General features: G+C 42.2%; 2 protein-coding genes across 3 annotated transcripts in view; both read left to right on the forward strand.

Moving 5' to 3' along the window:
* Positions 1–21142, forward strand: part of bcas2 (BCAS2 pre-mRNA processing factor) — a 624479-nt gene that overhangs the window by 413598 nt on the left and 189739 nt on the right. The window lies entirely within an intron of this gene.
* On the forward strand, positions 63–19473 carry ccdc22 (CCC complex scaffolding subunit CCDC22). 2 transcript variants are annotated; one of them, XM_028012960.1, is made up of 16 exons: positions 64–428; positions 505–682; positions 1615–1747; positions 2853–2959; positions 4269–4347; positions 12124–12293; positions 13934–14149; positions 14222–14392; positions 15782–15901; positions 15983–16099; positions 16173–16274; positions 17061–17168; positions 17322–17417; positions 17574–17633; positions 17729–17803; positions 18854–19473. In XM_028012960.1, exons 1-16 carry the CDS (start codon positions 379–381, stop codon positions 18965–18967), a joined length of 1896 nt encoding a protein of 631 aa, XP_027868761.1. In that variant the 5' UTR covers positions 64–378; the 3' UTR covers positions 18968–19473. The 2 variants fall into 2 exon arrangements, with proteins under 2 accessions (XP_027868753.1, XP_027868761.1); XM_028012952.1 differs by having other exon boundaries at positions 63–428; positions 13934–14392.

Here is a 21142-nt window from a genome sequence, read left to right on the forward strand (position 1 = left end):
CAACGTTGTGCACATCTCCTAGATTCCCAGCCGATACAGACTCAGTGAAAACTCCGCTTCCCAGAAAGCCTTTCTGTTTCTGTCGACGATTACTTCCACTCTGAGCAAAAACTCCCAGCTCTGAGCTCTGCTAGAGCCGGTTGGACGTGATTGTGGAAGAGTTTTGGACTGATTTAGAGTATTTTGTTTACGTACAGTCTTTTAGCTGAGCTGGTAGGGAAAATGGAGGCGAGGAATGCCGTAGTTGCTAAATAGGAGCTAGTGTGTTGCTAGCAGTCGATGGAAGCTAACCCATGTTAATAAAGCATCTGTCTGCAGTCGGGCTGTTTCGCTAGATTCCTGCCACTCGGTTAGAATATTTCCTGAGAAAGCTCAGCGATGGAGGAAGTTGATAAAATCCTGATCCACGCTCTCAGACAAGTCGGAACGTAAGTGTCTTCATCGTGTTCCTGCAGGCTAGAGTTGTTGACAGCTCTCAGGCTCTGTGTGGTTTGTGTCCCACAGGGAGGTGGGTGAGGACGTCGACAGGCTGAACCAGTTCACCAGTGAGTTGATCGTGGAGGCGGTGGTCAGATGCATCCGGGTGATTGATCCGGCCCTGGGGGAAGGGCTGCCCACCTCCCTGCCTCCGGGCATGTCTGCCCGCTTCAGGGTGGGCATGAGCCTGGCCCAGGCTTGCCAGGTAAGACTGCCCTGATCCGCCCACACATCATATCTTCTGATTATGGTTCCCCAGCAAGTTGTTTCTAGAGGGACACGTGGATAAATCACACATTGTGACAGATGAGTGTCATTACATGCTAACAGATCAATAATATTCCACAGCAATATGTCCTGGAAAAGGCTTGAGTTGCCTTTCTTTCTTTGAAAAGAACTCCTTCCAGCTGCACAGCAGGTTCTAAAGTATTTTGATGTTGTGCCTTCTGGTCAGTCTCCTCTTGATGCTGGTGTGGTGATGTTGCAGGAAAAAGACTCTGCATGCTACAGGCTTTGTTTGAACAGTAAAGTTGTATTACAATACTGCAGAATACGTCAGCATGAACCAAATTGCGGGGAAATCTTGGCCCAATCATAGTGAAATCCCCTCGATCAGCACCCCGTTTGTAGGGTTCTGGCCAGCACAGTCTCTCCTCAAGGTTTACATGATCACACGCCTGTCTTCCTGATATGGGCATGTTCAGGTCACAGTGTCTGTAGGTCTGCTAATGCATCTGGAGTCCATATATGAAACCTGTTTTTTGAACTCGGTGTCTCTTTTTCTTGGCCGGTCCTCTTGCACATTGCCAAAAAACTGCTCATGTGGGATCAGACAATACAATTATTTTATGGAAATATTAGCTGAAATACTAACCTGTTATGTGGATGTCAAACAAATATTTTCACTATGATGCAGAAATAATAAAAGACTTTCCTTTGCTTCTGTGTTATACAGTCTATGTCCTGAAGCTACTAGAAACTTCGAACCTCAAATTAGCATTATCCATCTTACATTTTGCACTTTAAAACTACAGAATACAAGTCATGTTACAAAATTCACTAACATTCTCACATCTTGCATATTTTCTTCTTATTGTACAGTATACTGTGCTGACGCTTTTACCCGTGTGTTTCCAGGACGTCGGCTATAAAGGAGAGATTGGCTACCAGACTTTTCTATACAGTAACGAGCCAGAGATTCGCTCGCTGCTCATGTACCTGGTGGAGAAAATGCCCAGGGAGAGCTCTGAGGCCTCGGACCAGCCCACAGGTACAGCTGGACGGCTAACGATTTAAAAAAAAAAAGGAAAAGCTGTCATCCTCAAGAAGTCTAATATTACAAAAGTGCAGGCCGTGTTGCTTTGCTGTTCTCCTGGCGTGTTAAAGCAAAAGGAAGCTGTGAAATGTGTGAATATTTTTGTTCCTTTTTATTTGAGAAAAAATATGACAAGTATCGACTACCACTTAGTTACAGTGTGTCATTGCACTTCACTTTTGACATATTTTATTCCACAATGAATCCAATCCAGATGTTCCCTTAAAATACAGACCACGCTTCATAACGACAAACTGAGAATGGTTTGTTTGAATATTAATGTTCTGTACATCACCTGTACATAAGGATTCACAGGTTGTGTGCAATATTTTGCCCGTGCTCCCATGGAAACGTTAATGTGCGGACAATTTCTCGTAAGCTTCATAGCGTCGAACTGGCGCATTACATAAGTCAAGGCCAATTTAAAACTTCAACAGAGTCCACGGCTATTTTTTAGATTCCATTTTTTTCCCAGTTTCAAACTTCTGGCCTTGTCTGGCATGGGGGCGGGGCTTCAGATGAATCAGCCACATTCTGTCTCAAAATACTGCTCAAATTTGTCAGTGTCATATTTTCGTCCACTGAGAACATCCTCATTGAACCGTTTGTGTGATTGGTTTTGAAAAATAACATGCTGCACTGCATATGTAAACACACGACACAACAAATCCCTTGAATCTGAACTGTAATTTTGGACCTTGTTTTCTGTCTTTATTTTTTTTTAACAATTATGAGGCCAATTTGGCTCCACAGTTTTGAACCAGAATGGCAAAAGAATGTCACCCCGAATAGAAAACATTAAATTTAAGCATCACACAATGGTGTTAGAAAACATATTCAAATATACGAATTTTGTACCAGTCCTTCTTAATATCCGATTATTTCTGATTATAAAATGAATGAGAAAGAATTGAAAGTCATAGCTTTTTGACAGGGAGTAAAAAATAGACAAGTACTACTAGCTTACTATCTACTAATAGCTTACTCCTCTTTGTTTACCTGACTTTATAAAGGCATGTATTCATAACTCCATCACCACGGTTATTCTCTCTTCCTGCAGGTAAATCGGCTGTCCTCCATAGAGCCATCGCTGCTGCAATCAGCGGCCAGCTGGCTGTTTCCTGGGTGCCTCTAAACTGCAGGTTGCCGTTACACTGTGAAACTCAGGTATGTCAACATGTGAGGGCAGTAACTGATGATGCATCTGCTGCACACAGCTTGACTAATTTACCAAGCACAGGCCATTTCTTCACACTTCCTTTTAAACAGTTTGACGTCCTCATTTTTCAAGTGGTCTTGATTAATAACCAATACCGCTGTGTTAAAAAAGTGACTAATATCGGCCTATACCGATATTATATTGTGCATCCCTAGTTGTGCTTGGTCTTCAGTCTGGTGACTTTATTCTTACTTAACCTTTTACTTCCTTTAATTTTGTGAGCCCTGTCCTTTCAACATGTATTCATAGCATACATTTTTGTAAATATGTAAACTCCAAGTTGTCTTAATGTCACGCCAACAAGTTTGATGACAACACAGGGGAGCCAGTGAGTCAGAACCCAGGGAGGCAGAGGGTGGTTAGGGTTTGAATAAATAATTTTATTCCCAGCGGGAGCACCACAGGAATAAATAGTTTTGTTCTTTTTTTTTTTTTTTTTAAATTGTACAATAAAATGCTTAAAAAAAAAAAGGAAAAAGAAGCTAAAAACCCCATAAAATAAACCAAATTATCCTCATCCAGGTTGAACTTTTCAACTAAAGGACTCAAAAAGCTGGAATCATGTGGTGCTGTGGTGGCGCAGAGGTTTAGCACAACTTACGTAAGGGGGCCTTAGTCCATTTTAAATGTTGTCTTTGTACATAGTCCGAATGAAACAAAGTTTTTGAATTTTGTATTTAAATTTATTGAGCATTGTAACTTTGTTCAAACAATTTTTTAAAGTGTTTAAAAAAAATGTATTTCCATTTTTTTCTCCGAAGAGTTTTTGCGGCGCTAGTGGCTCGTATTTTTTGCGACAGTAGGCAGACAGGAAGGAGGGTGAGGAGAGGGGGGAGGACATGCAGCAAAGGTCGCCGGGACCGGGAGTCGAACCCGCAACGTCCGCATAAGGCCTCCAAATGTGGGGCGTGCTAACCCCCTGCGCCACCACAGCACGCCCCGAGTGTTTAAAATTTAAAAGGCTTATCTGATACAATGCAAAAAGCCAACTGGACGCTTCAGAGGTCAGTGTATTTTCAGGCATATTGTTTTTTTTGTCTATTAAACCAAAATGAGAAATCGGAAAACGAGCCGGGTTGATCCGTCATCCGATTTCTCATTTTGGTTTAATAAACGAAAAACAAACAAAATTTGTCTATTTTTGTTTTTTCATTTTTCACTTCAAACGAAGAAACTAACTGCCTGAAAGTACACCGATTTTGAGAGCTGGATGAAAACATTCCCATCTTTGCTGAAACCCGTTTCCTTGTGTTTTAGAATAAAGCAGCATCACACAGCTTCCACGTCCGTCCACTCAGCTCCCCACACTGCACTAACGGCCAGAAGTATCTCAAAGGTAGGTCCTCTGCTGCAGACACATTGTAACAAAATCCTCGAATAAACGGGAAATGTACACGCTCAAGTGAGTCCTTTTACTTCTTTTTATACGAATTTGATAATAAGCATGACCATCAAACAATGCTAGAAAAACGATTTCATTAATGAAAAGAAAGAGGGGACACCTCAGCGCACTGAAGCGGCTACAAGCTGCCCGCTACATTTAATAATCAATTGTTTTCCTGAAATCATAGTATTTTACCCGTCACTCTTTAATTTTTTACAAGTACACCATGAAACAGTCAAATCTAAGTCCATAACCCAGCCTATAAATCAAAAGAAAAAGAAATAGTTCATCAATAATAATAGTCCATCAAAAAAGTCCATAATTAGGCAATCCAAAAAAAATAAAGTTCCGTTTGCGCAAAAAAAAACCCAACGCTGGGGCCCAAAAATATTAATCCGTCTTCGTGCACCAAAAATACAAGAAAGAAAGAAAAAAAAAAATTGGAAGGGTCTCACCGGGTCGGCGTTTGTGTGCCCGGGCGGTTCCCTTCGTCAGGCCTGGATCGCGAGCGCCTCGGGTCCGGTCCACGCTCCGTGTGGCTCTACCTTGCCTCCAGAAGACTTTTGACCCCTTTGTGAATTGCTCTGGCCACGCTTTTAGCCCAGCAGTCAGTTCTCTCCGGGCTAATCTTGCCAGCTCCTCGGACCGTCGCTCGGCGTCTCTTCCAGCTTGTTGCCCCACCCCTTTCTCCTCCTTGTCGCGTGTCCTCTGTTCCTTTTTATAAGTTCCGGTAAAAGTTGTGACCCAGACATATGTTTACTAAGTGGACTTTCACAAATAATATACATACATACAAGACATCCTTGTATACATACCAATACAACAAAAATTATGTGTATTTTATTAACCTATATTTTATTCTCGGAGGTTAATTTTTTTTTTTTTTTTTTTGCTTGGGATACCTTATTTCATTGTGATGTCACAGATCCTCCCCCCTTGCCGGAGGCCCTTGGACCTGAACTCCATAATAGGGTTTTAAGTTCACCACATTTACTGTATCTGTCTTTCTATTCTGGTCTGTCCACTGTATCTGGTAATTCACAGGACCCAGTTGTTTCCTCACTACTGCTGGACCTGACCATTTAGGCGCTAGCTTAGAGGAAAACTTATCAGTAGCTTTGGAGAGGGGATGAGACCGAACCCAGACTAAGTCTCCCGGAAAGAGCTGTACACTTCTCCTACGGGCATTATAATACTTAGCTTGTCTGGCCTGGCTCAACCCTATCTTCCGCTTAACCTGTTCAGTCATTTCTTTATGTCTGTCCAAGAGTTTATAGGGCGTCTGTTGAGGGCTAGGAGAGTGGCCAATGATTCTCTCCAGAGGACCTTTGAGAGGCCGACCCAGAGTGAGCTCTGCAGGAGACCTTCCAGTTGTCTCATGCTGAGCGGCATTGATGGCAAATCTAAACTCTTGGATCCATTGGTCCCAGTTGGAATGGTGTTCTCCCACAAAAGAGGCTATCATGGTCTTTATTGTTCGGTTTGCCCTTTCAGTTAGATTGGCTTGGGGATGATAACTCGTAGTAAACTTTTGAATCACCCCCCATGTGCGACAGAACTTTTCCATCTCATGGCTTGTAAACTGAGGGCCACGATCTGATACTAGCTCTTGAGGGACTCCAAAACGGGTAAATATTTCATTCTTCAAGATGCTGGTAATTTTCTGAGCTTTGCTGTCTTTGAGAGGAAACACCTCTATCCACTTGGTAAAATAGTCAATGATTACCAGCAGGTATTTATTTCCATTCTTACTGCGCGGTAGAGGACCCATTAGGTCAACACCGATCTTCTCCCATGCTTCGGTTACTGCAGTAGGCTGCATAAGCCCTGCAGGCTTTTTGTTGTCAGGTTTATATTTTTGGCAGGTGACACAGGCTTTAACGTAGGCCCACACATCTTTTCTGACCGAGGGCCACCAGGCGACTTCCAGTATCCTTAACAGGGTTTTTAACTTCCCTAGGTGCCCACTTAGAGGATGATCATGGAAGTAACTGAGAAACTGGATTATCATAGACTTGGGCACGACCAGCTGAAACTTTTCGCCTTGGTTCTTGATAAAGGATTTCCTGTACCAGACATCCTGTACTTGACAGAACCCTATTCTGTTGGGGTCTTTATCAGCTGACTTCTGGACCATGTCAAGAAGAGCAGAGTCCTGCTCTTGTGCCAGTTTGATTTCGGCCAATGATGAAGGTAGCTCTGACTCAGGTTTGGACGTGACTGCTGCAACGTACATCAGGTCGGTTTTCTGCACTGCTCTTGACAGGGCGTCGGGTACTAGATTATGTAACCCTTTTCTGTATCGAACACTGAAATGGTATTCTTGCAGCCGAAGCACCCACCGGGTCAAACGAGAGGATGCCTTTGGACAATTAAAGGCCCAAGTCAATGCTGCATGGTCAGTAAATAGTGTGAACTCAGATCCATCTATGAAATGCCGCCACTTCTCAACTGCCCACACTACAGCCAAGCACTCTTTCTCTGAGGTTGAATAATTACACTCTGCACCCCTCAGAGCTCTAGACGCATAGGCAATGACCCTCTCGCCCTCAGGTGTCATTTGCACAAGTACTGCGCCGGGGCCTCCACCAGGGCCTGTTTTAACTTTTCAAAGGCCTGCTGGCAGTCTGGACACCAGTCCCACTTGCTGTCTTTTTTAAGAAGATGGTATAAAGGTGCAGCTATGTCAGCAAAATGGGCAATAAATTTGTGGTACCAGCCCACTAGCCCCAAGAATCGCTGAAGCGATCTCTTATCTGTCGGTTCGGGGTAATTTGTGATGGCCAAGCTTTTACTTGCATCTACTTGAACCCCCTGCCCAGACACTATGTGACCCAAAAATTTGAGTTCTGATTGGAAAAAATTACATTTCCCCAGATTGAGGGTCAAATTTGCCTGGTGTAATTTGGAAAAAACTGCCTCCAGATCTTTCATATGTTGTTCCGGTGAGGGAGAGAAAATGATCACATCATCAATGTAAACAAAACAAATTTTTCCTCTCAACTCTCCAAGCACTCGCTCCATGAGTCTCTGAAATGAGGCACCCGCATTTTTCAGTCCAAAAGGCATACATTTAAACTGATACAGCCCAAAAGGTGTTATTACAGCTGTCTTGGCTTTACTTTCTTCAGCCACTGCCATTTGCCAGTACCCCGATTTCAAGTCCAAAGTGCTGAAAACTGAAGCGCCATTCATGGACTCTAGCAATTCATGAATCAGAGGCATGGGATAAGCATCTTGGCGAGTTTTGGCATTTAAGGCCCTGTAATCCACACAAAACCTAAATGACTTGTCTGGTTTTGGGACGAGGACCACAGGAGATGCCCAAGAGGATTGAGAGGGCTCGATGATGCCATCTTGAAGCATTTTCTCAATATGCTCTTTGATTATCTGCCGTTTAAAGGGTGACACCCTGTAGGCTCTAGATCGAACTGGTATCTCATCTGTCGTGTAAATGTGATGCACTTCCAGGGATGTCTTACCCAAAGTATCGGTGCACACTGTTGGCCAGGCTTGCAGGAGATGTGTAACTTCAGGGGTTTGATTAAAAGCTGCTGGTCCTCTCTTTGCGGGGAAGTCATCCGTGTCCGTAATGGGCAGAGCCATGATCAGACTTAGAGAAGATGAGCTAGGACGCCCAGCGGAATTGCTCGGGGGTGGAGCAATGAAAGGGTAAAATGAATAACCTCTGGGCCCTTTGACTCCATAAGTATGATCACCTAAGTTGATGATGGTTGATGTTCTGGTCAGGAAATCCAGGCCTAGAATAATGGGAAATGTGAGGTTAGCATCTTCAACCACAAACGTGTCTAATGACCACATCATGCCATGCCAACAATAGAGGATAGTTGTTTTTCCCATGGCGCTGTAAGTTCTCCCATTTGCCAGGGCAAACCTTTGGTTGTCGGCTTGTTTTAAATGTTCTTCTGTCCGGGCCATTTCCTGCCACTGGCTATGCCTCATTAGTGTAAAAGTGCAGGCTGTATCCAGGACAGCATGATATTTCTTATCTCTGATCTCTACAGGAACATATAAAAGTGAAGACGCCAGCCTCGGGCCTCGTTGAACAACAGACACTACATCTGCTGGTCTTCTAAAGTTCCCTTTAGATGGAGGTTTTGCTGGAGCTTTGCCTTTGGACTTTTGATGATCAACCTTCCCCCAATAGGCCTTAGCCCCTGCACAGTCTCTTTCCACTTGGGATCCTACTGTAACCAGCTGATCCATGGTGGTGACAGTCCCTCGGAGGCAACCAGCCAGTTTAGGATTACAGTTATTTAGGATCCTTCTCACCAGTTCGACCTCTGAGATATCAGGCTTCCACCTCAAACACAATGCTCGGTAGTCGAAGGCGAAGTCTCTCAGGCACTGCTCAGGCAACTGCGCCATCTCCCGCAGTTTTTCTTCCACCTCTGAGAGGTAATCTGGGGGGAGAAATGCAGCATAGAAGGCTTCCTTAAAATCCATCCAGTTCTGGATTTGATTCTTGGCTACACACCACCAACTGTGAGCGGGTCCTTTTAAAACACCAGTCAAAGCCCCAATTAATTCAGGGTCAGAGAGTGGTCTCACAGACAGGAATGTTTCACACTGGTCAATAAAGTTCAGCACATCTGCTACGTCTCGTGCCTCTCCAAATGTGGGAAAGTCCAAGTGGATGGGAGGTTTGGCATAAACTACAGCCGGTCTACTAGAAGAGAGAGGTACAGCCAAGTGAAGGGTAGATACTCCCCTACTAGTAGGTGGTACAGCTGGCAGCTCTTCGGAAAGCCCAGGTGCAGGTCGATCCTGATCGCCAGAGCATGCACTTTGATGATCTTCACTCAGCCTACATGAAGCCAGTTCTGTTGAATGGATTGTTGGTGGCCTCTGACAAGTTGAAGTATACACTACTGGTGCCTGCACTGTAGAAGGTGCCATCTTAGGTGTCCATTGAACATCAGAAATGTCCAAATCACGTTCAGCCCTGATTAGGGGTCGAGTAGTAGTAGATCGATAGGCGCGCTTCAATTTCTCTACCTCTACCTTCCACCTATCATCACGTCGTTGTAAACACTGAACCAACTTTTCTTCAAACTCTCTTAGGGTTGTAATCATACGCTGTTCTAATGCCTCAACACTACTATCTATATAAGTTCTTATATTTTGTTCTCGATTTAAGGCACTGGCCACCGAGTCCTGATAGTTTTCCTCTAAAGTACTAACCTTCTCAACCATAGCTGTCAACTCATCTTTAAATCTAGAGAGATCTGCAGGAGTAAAACCTGGTATCTCTTCTTCCTCCTCCTCATTATTCTCCTCATCAGATGCATACAATGAGCTAAGTAAAGAAGTTATTTCCCCCACCGGATTTCTCCGGGTTACCCAGGAATCACCTCTTGGGACATTATCTGTTTCTTCCGTCTCTAAAATGGGACCTGAAACTCTGTCATCAGATTCCTCAGCTTCTGTTTGATGATGGGACATTTCTTCCATTATGCCAATAAAGTTATCCCTTTTACTGACACATTAATTGTTTTTAACAAAACCCCAAACAACACAAACATTCAAATGCTGTACATCACTTTAGTCATACTCATAAAAAAAAAATGTCCCCATACTGGCCACCACTCTGTAACAAAATCCTCGAATAAACGGGAAATGTACACGCTCAAGTGAGTCCTTTTACTTCTTTTTATACGAATTTGATAATAAGCATGACCATCAAACAATGCTAGAAAAACGATTTCATTAATGAAAAGAAAGAGGGGACACCTCAGCGCACTGAAGCGGCTACAAGCTGCCCGCTACATTTAATAATCAATTGTTTTCCTGAAATCATAGTATTTTACCCGTCACTCTTTAATTTTTTACAAGTACACCATGAAACAGTCAAATCTAAGTCCATAACCCAGCCTATAAATCAAAAGAAAAAGAAATAGTTCATCAATAATAATAGTCCATCAAAAAAGTCCATAATTAGGCAATCCAAAAAAAATAAAGTTCCGTTTGCGCAAAAAAAAACCCAACGCTGGGGCCCAAAAATATTAATCCGTCTTCGTGCACCAAAAATACAAGAAAGAAAGAAAAAAAAAATTGGAAGGGTCTCACCGGGTCGGCGTTTGTGTGCCCGGGCGGTTCCCTTCGTCAGGCCTGGATCGCGAGCGCCTCGGGTCCGGTCCACGCTCCGTGTGGCTCTACCTTGCCTCCAGAAGACTTTTGACCCCTTTGTGAATTGCTCTGGCCACGCTTTTAGCCCAGCAGTCAGTTCTCTCCGGGCTAATCTTGCCAGCTCCTCGGACCGTCGCTCGGCGTCTCTTCCAGCTTGTTGCCCCACCCCTTTCTCCTCCTTGTCGCGTGTCCTCTGTTCCTTTTTATAAGTTCCGGTAAAAGTTGTGACCCAGACATATGTTTACTAAGTGGACTTTCACAAATAATATACATACATACAAGACATCCTTGTATACATACCAATACAACAAAAATTATGTGTATTTTATTAACCTATATTTTATTCTCGGAGGTTAATTTTTTTTTTTTTTTTTTTGCTTGGGATACCTTATTTCATTGTGATGTCACAACATGGCTGATTCAGAACAGAGTTTATGTTCAGTTAGCAAAATGCTAAACAATCCTTTCAGTTCTCTTACTTACTATGTGCTCAGTATGAAGCACAAAAACAACCCTCTACACGGTGGAGCCTTGGGCTGCAACGTAATCCATATGGGTTTGAGTTGTACTGAATGATGCAGGTTTTACCACCTCACCTCAAACTCATCATGGTTTCTTCAGTTGCAACTAGATCATGTAAAGTTTAAAAATCATTTATCCCTTTTCACATTCCATTTGATTTGGCTTTTATGTCTCTTAAATGTTTCAGATCACTAAAAAATCTGACCAAGTCACTCGTCCAAATCCAAAAACTACTTTTGATGTGATTTGTGAAAAATTGATTGTCCATAAGCCTGATCACTGTTTGTGTCACTCTCGGCATCAAGTATTTAACTTTTCTTTGCCGATCTGTTCCGTTTAAGGTGATGCTACTGAAGTTCTGTGGGATTTTAGTCTGGACTTTGTCTAGGCCACTCTAAAACCCTTCATTTTGCTTTTGTTTTTTGTGTTTTTGAGCCAAGTAGCGGTGCAGTTAGCTGTGCACTTTTGATCATTATTCGGTTGCATAACCTAAGTGTCCTTGAACGCAGAATCACAAGCTGATAGCAAAACATTCTCCTTCAGGATATTCTGGAGTAGAGCAGAGCTCCATCACATGACCACTACCATGTCCGAATGTCAACATGGTGCTCTTTTGTGTTCGTTTTACATTAGATGTAATGGGAATCCCCTGCCTTACCATTCATCCTTTAATTTTTAGTCTAGAACTTCTGTCCTTGACTCATTTTCTCTATTATTGGTCATATGTAGAGCTTAGTGTTAGACTGCATTTAATTGGCAAGGAAAGGCAAAAACAGTCTTATGTAACTGTGTAAGTTTATTACACTTCTTGATTTTAAAAAAGCTTGGATGTCAAAAAAAGATCTAAATGGCCAACACTGAGGTCTGCACCTTACCATAATGGTTGCAAACAAAATTGCTGAGTGAGGAAGTTAGACTATCGAGCATCTGTTTTATTCAGGATAAATCTTGCTGTCAAATTTGACATCTTATGTAGGATAAAGCATTAGGTTAATAAAACTGTTAGTATATTTCTTAGTTGAATGAGATGAGTGTGCATGTGTGCTGCACTTACAGAGGTGAAGGACTACCAGAGAGACTTCCTCCTTCCTGTCACCGCTCAGCTTCCCAGCCAGACCTCTATGGTGTCGTCCATCTTGGAGCAACACACGGCGGACTTGAGCAGTGCTCAGGAGTGGGATACCGAGTGGAAGAGTCAGGGCCTGCTGTCCCGCCTCACGCCACAGGTCAGGGCCGCTCCACGTCAGAAAAGCGTTGCAGTGTTATCAGAGGGGATGAACACTTTTTCCTCTTTTTCCGTCCCGTCGTTGCACGGTTTCCATCTCAGTGTCCAGCATGTGAAAGGACACAATCAGCTGTGTCATGTGTGAGCATCCAGTGAAATTTTCCATTTATTTGACACTTTTCATCATTTGAAGATTGATTTAGTCACATGTGGGATTCCCCAAGATGGCCTCCTATTTAATGTCTACATGCTCCCACTAGCTCAGGGTTTAGCAAGAGCTAAGATTAGTTACCGTAACTACTCTTATGATAAATGAGATTAGTTACTATACACTGCTCTACATTACAACATCTCCATTCAAGCATTAAGTAGATTGGTCATCGCTGATTTGACCTGTATTCCAATTTTTTATTACTTTCCTTTATTATACTGCAATGTAAGGTAATTATATTTATATAGAACATTTTCAGCAACAAGGCAGTTCAACGTGCTTTACATGAATTAGAAGGAAATACAAACAAAACAACAAACCAAAGGAGAGAGCAAAAAGAGAGACAAATGTCGGCATAAAACTAAATGTTGGTTCTCCATGTTTGACTCTATGAAGTAGATGGTGCTAAATGTTGAGCTAAACTCCATAAGTTATAAGCTAGAAGCAATTTCTCTGGAAAAACTAGTGGAACTTGCTCTGCGTGATAATCTAAACAATCTAATATAACAATCCAACTCAATCTAAATAATGAGTACTCCACAATTTCTATAAGTCATCAGATAATACAAAGGAGTAGGTACACCAGGAGTTTCTCTGTGATCTTTTTGATATAACTAATAGTTTTTAGTTGATTGAATCAATAACTAGATGTTCCTGTTCTGTAGATGTTTGTAGATTCTGCGGATACGCAAACAGAGGCTGCAAAAAAAAAAGAGAGAAAAGAAAAGCAGGATAAGTCGGATCAGAGTAGGGCGAGAAGTGGGTAGGAAGGAGCAGTAATACTTTGTTTTTTATTCTCTTCTGTTCTCATCATGTAAATCACTTTGAATTGCCTTGTTCCTGAAATGTGCTATACAATAAACTTGCTTAAACGGCTGGTGGGGAAAAAATGGAGCTGAAACTTTTTCTCTCCAGTTACATCTTGTCTTTCTATTGAGGCTAGGAAAACAGCAGTGTCTTGAGCTTGTCTGTTTTTGCTTGATTACGGAAATGTCATTTATATAAATTCCTTGTCAAAAACTTTGAATACTCTTGACACAGTCTACCATTGACATATCCTCATTCTTAAATCTGTTCTTGGCTTTCTTCCCTCATATTGAACATCTCACGTCATCTAGAGACATTTTGGATTTTACTACATCCAGTCACAGCATCTGTTCTTGTTGATGAAGCCAAAAGGATCACACCACGTTGGTGAAAACATTCAAATATTTCACCCTTCAATGAAGGGAGGTATTGAGCGATTGATTCATTTTGGCTTCAGAAAGGTCATTCCCAAGCTCACGTCTTCTTTCAAAGCTTTGAGGAAAATGATAAGAAATTTCAGGCTTTCAATTATGCAGATGAAAAATGTTTGAAAGTCACAGAGAGAATAATACGCGTGTTTGTGTGTGATGTGTAATTTCGGTGTTTTCCTGCGTGTTGAACAGGAGTACCGCTCCAGGAAGCTGACCCGTCTGCGTAAACGCATTGAAGAGCAGCTGCGCTCTGCCGCCGCGCCGTCTCCCGAAAGTGTCTTCGGCGTTCCCCGCTCCGCCTCCGAGCTGTCTGACCTCTTGCACACCTTCAGAGGCTCCACCCCTTCTGACCTCATCCTTACCAAGGGCAGCCATTTCACACACACTCAGAAGTTTACCTTCACACAGGTGAGCGCCTCCGGACGAGTAGACGGAGCTCTGCAGAACGGGTTCAGCGCTAACTGTGCGTTGCTCCCGCAGGAGGCTGCGGCTGTACCGAGCCCAGTCCACACGGGGCGGCAGTCGGAGGGTGATGCTCAGCTCCGCCAGCAGGAGGAGCTGGCTGCCCTGCAGCAGCAGTTTCAGCAGCTCTGCAGTGACGTCGACCTGATGGTGGCAGACATGAAGCACATGAGTGTCACTAATGCTCAGGTATTTCACGCAGCATTTACAGTAGATGTCCTTCTTCCTCACCAGTGTCACTGTGGGTCATGTGACCATGTTGGTATAAGATACTCGACCTGTGCAGGCGCAAGAATAATCATTCAGTGCTTTACTCATTCCCTCTAGCGGTCAGCAGAGATGGAATTAGCCTAATTTATAGGAAATAATTGTATTTTATTCTGAAACTTGGTGCTGTAAATGTAACTGTTTGAGTATCAATAAATATTTGCGAAGGAAAAAAAAAGAAGAAGAAATAGAACTAGAGCTTTGGGCCTAACACCTCTGGGTGCACCCAATCAGTTTTCTGGCCGATCACCGATCTTTAAAAATCTGATGCCAGCTTTGGCCAGTAGAGATTTCTTTTTTCTCAGAAAAAAAGTTGTTAAATATAGCAAGAAAGTCACTAAGTTGGCAACGGTGGGGTGACTATTGGTAATCACACATTCAGACTAGACTTGGTCTGTCACTCAAACCTCAGTCACAAGGGGACAAAGGCTGTTTTTCAGACTTGCACAAAAGTAGATAAGATTGGTAATATGATTGGTTTCTCATGTGAGGATCAGCCGATCTCCCAAAGTGAAGGAAATCAGGGCAAATTTATTGCCCAACCGGTTAATCGCTGCAACTTCAATATGTTACAGCCCAAGTAATCTAGCAGAAGAATTTAAGTTAGTTGTAATGATAATGAAGGGAAATGAAAGAGGGGCTAAGTATTGAACACATGAAAATAATGTGCAAAAAGGCTTAGAAAACCAAAAAAACCAGCTGAAATCTACCACTATTTAAAAAGTAAAAACCTTAATAAATTCCTCAAATATGTTAGAATCATGGCAACACTCCAAGTATGTTTTTGATGAGGGAATACCATCAGAACACAATATAAGGCCCAAAAAAGTCAACTTTACTTTATTTTGGTTTCATAGAAATAAAGTGAAACTGCTAGATTAGCCCAGTCGGTCACCTGACATGTTCCCAGTTGAAAATCCTTTGAAAGAACTGAAAATCTGACATCCATAGAAAGGACTAGAACTTTTAAAATTTAGATAGAGTTTGTGTTAAGATCAGAGCGTTGTTTGGTGTAGATTCTACTGACCTCGACTGACGCTGTCCTGGGTTCGATTCCCAGCCTTTTGAGAACTTAACAAAGTGTTAAAACATCTTTAACAATAAAAATGAGTTAAAAATACATGTGAATTGTTACTTCATACAGCATGTGTCTTTTTCTTTTACCCAAAGAATGGAGTACATTCCTCTGTCTTCAGTTTTTATACCACTTTATGTCATGTGCGGATTAGTTCGCTTTGATAACTGGTATAAACTTCATATCTTTAAAAATATTAGAAACATATTGACTTAAAAAAGCTGCTTTGCTGGTAGGTATTTGATGAACTGAAGCAGAGGGAGATGGAAAATACTAAAAATGAGGAGAAGACGCAGGTAAAGAAGAAAACTATTGATCTGTTGCCAGACGCAGACAACAACCTGCAGAAGCTTCAGGTAAGGAAGGATCTTGTGGAAACTCTTAGCCAGCCTCAGAGAAGCTCTTTTTCACTCCCCTGTTTCTGCTCGGCCCTGCAGTCCCAGGTGGAGGCCAGTGCCAACCGGGTGGTAAATCTGGCATCTCAGTGGGAAAAACATCGCGCTCCGCTCATTGAAGAACATCGCAGACTAAAAGAAATCTGCAGCACCAAGGATGTGAGTGGTGGAGTAGATATAACCTCTGCTCAGCCAGTTCTGGTGGCGCTGATGTTGCCTCTGCTTTCCACAGCTCGAGTCTTCCACAAAGCTTTCAGAGATCAATTCTCTGCACGACAAAATCTGTGCGGCCACAGCGGAGGCGAAGAAGAAAGAAGAGTCGTACAAGCAGCTGGTATGTCTGCTAATTCTGCCTCATCAGTGGCTTTCTTGTTATGACTGTGTGATGAATGCATTCCTGTTTGTGAGACTAGAGAAGAGTTGCAGCTAGGGATATCTAGCGATATTAAAACTTGGACCAATAACCATTTTATATTGTTTACAGTTACGTGCTGCATCACCATCACCGTTACTAGACCAAACAAATATCACATAAGCAACCTCCTCCAGAAACAAAGAGCAACAAGATGGAAATAAACACCAGTGATCAGTATCAGACCAGCTTTTTAAAATCAGACCGATATGTTAGAAGCTGACTAATGTCTGCCGATACCGATATTGGTTCCAATATATCATGCATCCCTAGTTGCAGCTGCACCACAGTGCAGTATGTCTCATGACTAATTCTGGATTTTGGGTTTCTTCTCACTTATCTTTAGTCAGAAAAAGTATTCTTGAAACAAATTATTTTCACACGCAACACCTTCAGTAATTGCATGTGCTTTTTTTTTTTTAATTCTTTTGCACAAGCAAAATTTTTATTTGATTTTGTGATGACAATAAATCAAGCAATCTTTTAGACCTGTAGTGGTGTGAAGTGGCTTAGACCAGCTGTAGGCAGTGGACACATTGTAGATGTGGAGCTTTAAGTCAAATGCGACGTGTGGCACTGTTGGCCCGACTGACGCTGAAACGACCCCTTAGAAGTTTATTTATTCATGTGTTTGTTTTATGTTTGACCAGATTGGTTTCAAACTGGGTGTACTTGAGTCAGCCTTGTCCCTCTTCTCTACCTCTGAAGGTGACTGAATTGGAAAGCCTTCCCCAGGACGTGTCTCGATCAGCGTACACTCAGAGGATTTTAGAGATTGTTGGCAATATCAAAAAACAGAAGGAGGAAATTACTAAGGTGAGATTTGAAGAAGTTGGTGAAGAGCACAAGCTAATTCACAGATTTCTAGGATTCATGGAGTTGGTCACATTACATTGAGGAGAAATAATTTGGACTCTGTTGTGCCACCGTTGCTTTTTCACTCACCAACTTCTCGTGGGATCTCCTCAGATCCTGTCAGACACCAAGGAGCTGCAGAAGGAGATCAACAGCCTCACTGGGAAACTGGACCGGACGTTTGCTGTGACTGACGAGCTGGTCTTTAAGGTAGCAGGCTCGTCTCTCACTTCTCATAGACACTTTGCAAAAATCTTCAATCACACTATCTTTTTTTTTTTTTTCATGGAGCTGCTTCCAGGAATCGATAATGTATCTCTTTCTTGTTTCATTTAGAATAAATCCCTTTGCTGTTGTTCTGTTTAGGATGCCAAGAAAGATGAGTCTGTCCGCAAATCCTACAAGTACCTGGCTGCCTTACATGAGGTGCGTCACTGTGTCTGAGACCCTGATCTTTCTGTCGTCTGTGCTGGTTCATGTCAGGAAACGGTCTCCTGTTATGTCTCTGTCATTCACTACAGAACTGTAACCAGCTGATCCAAACCATTGAGGACACGGGAACAATTCTGAGAGAGATTCGAGATCTGGAGGAACAAGTAGGCTTCAGCAGACTTACCTCATGTTCCTTTTGTTGTGCTGAAGCAGTCAACTGCATCTGCCTGCCCACAACGTCGCTTTCTTTCTCCCTTACTCAAATGATCTTCTGCTAAAGTTCATTAAATGTCTTGAAATATAGTAACGTCCTTAAACAAAGTCTGGAAAAGTCTGAGTAAAATGTGTACACCAACCGACCCCTAGTCATTTCTGGTGCCGCTGCCGTGTGGAGCCAATCTTATCCACCACTTTAGTATATTTTTACAAACCAGCCTCTGCCGTCCGCGCTCTGTTGTGAGAGACGGCTAACTGACAGACCCACCCACCAAGCCACATCTGCACTACAGATGCACCAATTCAATTTCACTATCTGTATCGGCCCCCATATTGAAAACAGTTCTAGATAGGGCACCAATCCAGATAATATTTAGAACGACTAATTTCACTTTCTCAACCGTTTGAAAAAACGTTTGTTGGAGTTTATTTGTACATGTTTGACCAAGGTGGTCAAACTATTGTTTTTTTCAGTTTCTTTATTATTTATTTTACACTGTTCTACTCGTAATTGCACTGACTGCGCTCACTGAACAAAGTTTTTGTGAAGCTCTTGGTGTTTGTATGTGTGCTGTACTGGTGCAGAGTTATCAAATAAATGTGTAATTCAGTGCATTTAATTCTTTGTTTAAAAGAAATAAACGTTTTAAGTTGATTTAGCTTTAGTTTTTCTGTAATGAATCGGGATCACCACTCACTAAACCTCAGATGTATTGGTTATTGGAAGTGAAAAAACTAGATCGATACATCCTTAAGTCACTAATTTAGCGACTTTATTGTTATATCTCATGCCTTTTCAAACCCCTCGAGCTACTTTTTTTTTTAAAACGTCAACAAATCTGCCAAACTTTTTGTGTTTTTTGAGACTGACATTATTTTTGCTGTATATCCAAATTCAAGCATACAAAACCTTAAGCGACAGCTTTTGCCATTTTATCAGGTGAATAGAAATTCTTTTCTCTGTGACTGATGTGTTGTTGTCTGACCGTTGTCTGCAGATTGAGACGGAAAACTGTAACAAAACCGTGACCAACCTGGAGAGGATCATGGACGACTACAAAGCGATCCGACAGGAGAACTCTGCACTGGCCGCCAAAGTCAGAGAGGGCTGAGAGGAGGCTCTGCTCCGCCGATGCCAACAGCCGGTGGTGTAAAGCAGTCTGAGCAGGACAGGAGCAGCTCTTCAGGTAGATGCTGTAGAGACTGAGGTTCGCTAACATGGAGACCGGCTGGTTTTTGTACCGTCGAAAAACCAGTAACGCTAATGCACATCATGAATGAATGGAGAGATGGATTTTGTCTCGTTCGTCTCAAACTGAATCTACAGAGGAGCTCTGATGGTCCATCCACTGGTTTGATTGTTTTGTGAAATGGGACTCTGGGCACAGCATACGGCGGCTTCATGATCTGTTTGCAGAGGCTCTTCTTTAGTGTCAAATTGTTTGATACATGAATTGATGTTTGATTTTCAGATGTTATGTGTTCTTTCTTGATCATATTTGAGCATAATATGTTGAACAAATGGAATTTGAATGTAGTTAAATGGAAATGTTTTCTAGATTCATCAGCAGAGTATTGTATACATGGTACCAGCTTAAATAAAGATGCCTTACAGATCCATGGACTTACTTTTTTTTAACCGACTTAATTGATACAGTGACAGTTATTTGAAATGTACGTTTAAACCCCAAAGTTATTCATGCTTATGGCAGATTTTGATTCGGTATATTTCCATGCCTTCAACTGATAACAAATGTCGTCTCAAGGTTCCCTATGATAAAAGTAAATCACATCATACATGGAGTCAATTACATTCAAAATTGATCCTAGTCATCAAAAAATCTGTCTAATTCAGTTTATGAATTAAATCAGTAAAAGGTCTTCAGGCTAAGGAAATCCTGTTTGATCCCATTGAATCACAGATTTGCAGCAATCTGTACTGAGCATGCATGTAGCCGCAGCGGAAAGGAAAACCTTCCTGTAACGGGAAAAACGCTCGAACGTGGCTCAGTGTTTGCGACCATCTGCCACAACCAGCTGGGGGTTATAAGATAGGTTATGACTAGAAAATAATAAAACATGGAGCTTTCCTTCAAAACCTAAACAATTAAAGGATAAGCTGGGCAGCAGAGATAAGTCCAAGTCATTGGAAGAATTACGCTCTCTAACCTTTTGAATCGACGATTAATAAGAGAGAAACGGGAAAGGAGCTTAAGAAACGTTGTTGGCATGTCAACCTCTTCTGCCAAGGTTCTCTCCTCCAGGCCAGACAAACTTCAGAGGAACCCCTGATTTGGTGTTCAAGACTGCTGGAGGAAGGAAAACAACAGTAGGACATTACAATGTCTACCAAACTTTCCGGGAGCCTGTCAATTGATCTGCAAATACCAGAGGGTGGCCATAAACAAAACAAAACAATCCATCTCATGAGTTTCCAGATTTGGGCTACAAGGGAAACCTCATCGACTCCAAATTAATAAAACAATTCCCCTGCCATGTCCCGTCCATGCATCTGCTCTTGACTGTAATCCTTTACCCGTCTTTACACCCAAAACCCAAAGATCCATCTTTACACCCATCTTTAATCACTTCAGAAACTCGTCACAAACTTGCCTTCTTGGTCTTTCCCTCTTTCCAGTCTACCTTGGTCTTATGCTAACCCTGATTGGTTCACCATAACACACACCTGAAATAGGAGAACAAGGTGGAGTCTACTGCCAGTTTCCATCCTGTTTCATGTTTCTCTGATTAAAATTGTGCTTTCATTGGCTCAATTCGCAACCGCAATCTGTAAGCTCCAAGCGAGCACACATTCTTAAATATCTTCATGATCATCCTCTGGGTTCATTCAACCACTGCCTCTTTCCCCGCAACATCTGGCCAGTTTATTCACTCTGTTATTTATGTGGACTACTGTGGCCAGCTGTCAAACTACTGTACTTACCGTTTCAACCTTATTTTCTCTGAATGATTTTTGCACCAGAAAGTTGAAAGTGGACATGACAGCAACAGGCTTAATTTGATCAACAGCTTTAAGTTTCTGCTCATTCATTATTGTTTGAACAATAGCTGTGGCTCTAGAGCAAATACTGTATATTGCAATTAGATTTTTGCATCTGGGTGCGTGACTTTGTCACTTTGATTCAAGGACTCAATGTGCCTCTGGTGATACTCAGACCAACAGTATGTAGACTCTTTGGTGCATAAAGTGACATAATGCAGGTTGTAAGCATACCTTAGTTAGACAAGTATTCTTTTATAAATTTTATTTAAGAATATTCACAAAC

The sequence above is a fragment of the Xiphophorus couchianus genome, chromosome 1 (genome assembly GCF_001444195.1).
Source record: "Xiphophorus couchianus chromosome 1, X_couchianus-1.0, whole genome shotgun sequence".
NCBI lineage: Eukaryota > Metazoa > Chordata > Actinopteri > Cyprinodontiformes > Poeciliidae > Xiphophorus > Xiphophorus couchianus.

Excerpts from the sequence above, each read along its gene's own strand:
- ccdc22 (XM_028012952.1), top strand. The coding sequence starts at position 379 with ATGGAGGAAGTTGATAAAATCCTGATCCACGCTCTCAGACAAGTCGGA. Across the intron at positions 429-504 it reads GCTCTCAGACAAGTCGGAAC|GGAGGTGGGTGAGGACGTCG; the intron begins GTAAGTGTCTTC and ends TGTGTCCCACAG. Across the intron at positions 17,169-17,321 it reads AGAAGGAGGAAATTACTAAG|ATCCTGTCAGACACCAAGGA; the intron begins GTGAGATTTGAA and ends GGATCTCCTCAG.